Below are 3712 nucleotides of genomic sequence, written 5' to 3'. Positions count from 1 at the left end.
TGACCTTAACGTTCGTTCTCACGATGCCGGGCAAGCGATATCTCTTCAGTACGGCTTTGACAGGACGGTTTTCTTCCCTTCCACCAACTGTAGCCTTCTCGATACCGAGCTACAGGCTTCAATACGATGCCCCAACGTGTGGGCGTTTACAAATTACAAATGTAGATCTAGATCTATATTTCGTTACCTCCTAGGTCTACGAGTCCAGGGTCTCACTGGCTTTCCTTCGCCGACGTGGCTGTATAATCAGGGTCTAGCTGCAGACTAGGCCGATGACGTTAACTTCTGCCTCCTCCTAACAGAGGGCTTCTATCCTTCTGAACGTTGATGCCAGTGAGCTCCGAGTCTGGGGTCGCCACGTTGTTAAGACCTCTGCGCGGTGTTGATTCTTGACAATCTGTCTAGTGTAGATCTGACTGTAGGTAACGCTGAACTCAACACTTCAGTAACACCGGCGAAAGGCCGAAACAATCAAATAGGTAGTCGACGCTGATATGTTGTTCTACAAATATGTTTAATACTCAAAAAGGGAAGCGTCCGATGTCAATAATGTCGTACTCAAGTCTACTACTCTACAATAAGCGTCCTCGTTCTAGCGTCGTTTAGAGCGTTCTTAATTTTAAAAGATCTGTCACGTCACTTGTCGCTAATTAAAATTTTACCCTATTCCCGAAACAAATAACTAATTCCTCGCTAGTGGATGTCTGGCTGCTGGCGGTCACTACAACCCCAAAAATAGTAATCACGGCGATATCACTGACCGCGTAAGGTAAGTGTATTTCTATAGCTGCATTTTTATTTTAGCAATATATGATTGGGTGAATTCTCCGAGATATTGATATTACAATGTTAGCTTATAATGCAAATACTGAAGGAAATAGAAACGTTTGTTTAACATATGAGTTATTTATTGTTATCATGAAGGAGAATTAGCAAATAGAAAAAAAAGCTGAACAAAATAAAGGAATAATTTATGCTGTAACGTTTTATTTTATTCAGTATATTAAGACCAAGTTTAAATTTACAAGCCAAAGATAAAGAGAACTGATATGTTATAATCTAAAGGAGCTTCACCTAATACTACAGTGTTTTAGTAATCGCAAAACTCAAACATGTTTATATATATAGCCCCAGACAGCTAATCCAACTTACTCTTGTTGGAGTACAGCCCCAGACAGCTAATCCAACTTACCATTGTTGGAGTACAGCCCCAGACAGCTAATCCAACTTACCATTGTTGGAGTACAGCCTCAGACAGCTAATCCAACTTACCCTTGTTGGAGTACAGCCCCAGACAGCTAATCCAACTGACCTTGTTGGAGTACAGCCCCAGACAGCTAATCCAACTTACCATTGTTGGAGTACAGCCTCAGACAGCTAATCCAACTTACCCTTGTTGGAGTACAGCCCCAGACAGCTAATCCAACTTATCCTTGTTGGAGTACAGCCCCAGACAGCTAATCCAACTTACCCTTGTTGGAGTACAGCCCCAGACAGCTAATCCAACTTACCATTGTTGGAGTACAGCCCCAGACAGCTAATCCAACTTATCCTTGTTGGAGTATTGCATTCTCCCAGATAATTACTAAAGAAATATATAAAAACACAAATTAAAATGAATAGAAACTATCGTTTTCAGATCTTACAACGATATATAGGGCATATGATGTAGAGGTTATCTGTTTCTGTGGCCAGGACAATGACCACCTGCCTTTACTTTCCCATTAGTCAGGTACACATTACAGTTGGGTGGACCCAGGGGGTCTTACGAATTCTGAAATTCAAAATCCCAGTCTTCGAGATTTGAACCCTGTAATCTGTTCGGAGGCCAAGTACTTTATCATTCAGCTACAACACGTCAAATTGCAAGACGTCAAATGATTTAAAATGAATCGCATCTCACTTAAAATCTTAAATTTCATTAGACCATCAGGATGCGCACTAGCACACATTCTCTCCATATTCATCCTCTCTCCGTAGCATTCATCCTCTCTCCGTAGCATTCATCCTCTCTCCGTAACATTCATCCTCTCTCCGTAACATTCATCCTCTCTCCATAGCATTCATCCTCTCTCCATAGCATTCATCCTCTCTCCATAGCAATCATCCTCTCTCCGTAGCATTCATCCTCTCTCCGTAGCATTCATCCTCTCTCCGTAGCATTCATCCTCTCTCCGTAGCATTCATCCTCTCTCCGTAGCATTCATCCTCTCTCCGTAGCATTCATCCTCTCTCCGTAGCATTCATCATCTCTGCATAGAATTCATGCTCTCTCCGTAGAATTCATCCTCTCTCGTAGCATTCATCCTCTCTCCGTAGCATTCATCCTCTCTCCGTAGCATTCATCCTCTCTCCGCAACTTTCATCTTCTTTCCGCAACTTTCATCTTCTTTCCGCAACTTTCATCCTTTCTCCGTAACTTTCATCCTTTCTCCGTAACTTTCATCCTTTCTCCGTAACTTTCATCCTTTCTCCGTAACTTTCATCCTTTCTCCGTAACTTTCATCATCTCTCCGTAACTTTCATATCTCTCCGTAACGTTCATCATCTCTCCGTAACGTTCATCATCTCTCCGTAACGTTCATCATCTCTCCGTAACTTTCATCATCTCTCCGTAACTTTCATCATCTCTCCGTAACGTTCATCATCTCTCCGTAACTTTCATCATCTCTCCGTAACTTTCATCATCTCTCCGTAACTTTCATCATCTCTCCGTAACTTTCATCATCTCTCCGTAACTTTCATCATCTCTCCGTAACTTTCATACTCTCTCCATAACGCTTATATTCTCTACATAACTTTAATTAAGACTGTTGAACCCTCAGACATGTTGGAGACTTTGGAAACATCAAGCAAGAACTTGACGGCACCCTGGAAAAGGTCATCGAAGATAAAATTGCTACATTGTACGGAACGTATTCCGTTCTGAGCAGGGCTGTCGTGGTGGGTAGTGGCTACTCTTTAATGTTGATTGGATTTACAGCTTGTAATTATATTTATTATAATTGAAGTGATTAAAGGAGTCCTTTAAAAAACAAAAACAATGTTTATCTAAAGGGAAAGAACAATAATACAATAATATTTCAAAGACAAACACAAGCTTAAGATGTTATCTGTAAAAGTAAAGATAGCTATATTAGCAATAATGAATCATTCTGTTTCAATAGTTGTATCTCTTTACAGGTACATGAAAAGCCAGATGATCTTGGCAGAGGAGGTAACCCAGCAAGTCTCCTCAACGGCAATGCTGGAGCTCGTCTGGCTTGTTGTTCCATAGTTATATCCCCTTAAGTATATGTTCAAAAAGCAAGGAGAAAGTTTAATATCCAGTTCTGTTTTTTTTTTTTTTCAAACATGTTAAGAAAGTGAACACTTGATTTGTTAATGTTTTCTATGTGACACTTGTAATTAACACAATACAATTATTTCTAAATTAGAATGTTTCTTTTATTTTAGTTTATATATATATATGTGAAGCTAAGTGCTGAATGCAATGTAATAAGAACATACATAATTACATATTAAACATAAATGAAAAGCAGCACCAGGGACATCATTCGTAAATCAGGGACTGCCCGACCAAGGCCCCAGCCAGCCCCGCCCCACCTCGCCACATCCGTGTTCACTAACAATTTCAACAGAACCGACACAGACAGCCAACACAGCCAGCCGACACAGACAGCTGTTAGGCATGTATTTGTAGAATTTATTA

The 3712-nt window shown here is 40.5% G+C and overlaps 1 protein-coding gene across 1 annotated transcript; it reads left to right on the top strand.

The window, feature by feature from the left end:
• Positions 1 to 689: 689 nt before the first annotated feature.
• Positions 690 to 3353, top strand: LOC106057531 (superoxide dismutase [Cu-Zn]-like; the record flags this gene model as incomplete). Its single annotated transcript, XM_056033356.1, has 3 exons — positions 690 to 769; positions 2826 to 2943; positions 3184 to 3353. Coding segments are annotated over 3 exons (306 nt in total), but the record flags the coding sequence as incomplete, so codon positions are not given.
• Positions 3354 to 3712: the final 359 nt, after the last annotated feature.

The sequence above is a fragment of the Biomphalaria glabrata genome, chromosome 6 (assembly GCF_947242115.1).
Source record: "Biomphalaria glabrata chromosome 6, xgBioGlab47.1, whole genome shotgun sequence".
NCBI lineage: Eukaryota > Metazoa > Mollusca > Gastropoda > Planorbidae > Biomphalaria > Biomphalaria glabrata.
The sequence above is the reverse complement of the archived record's forward strand: the minus strand, read 5'-3'. Positions and strand labels throughout refer to the sequence as shown.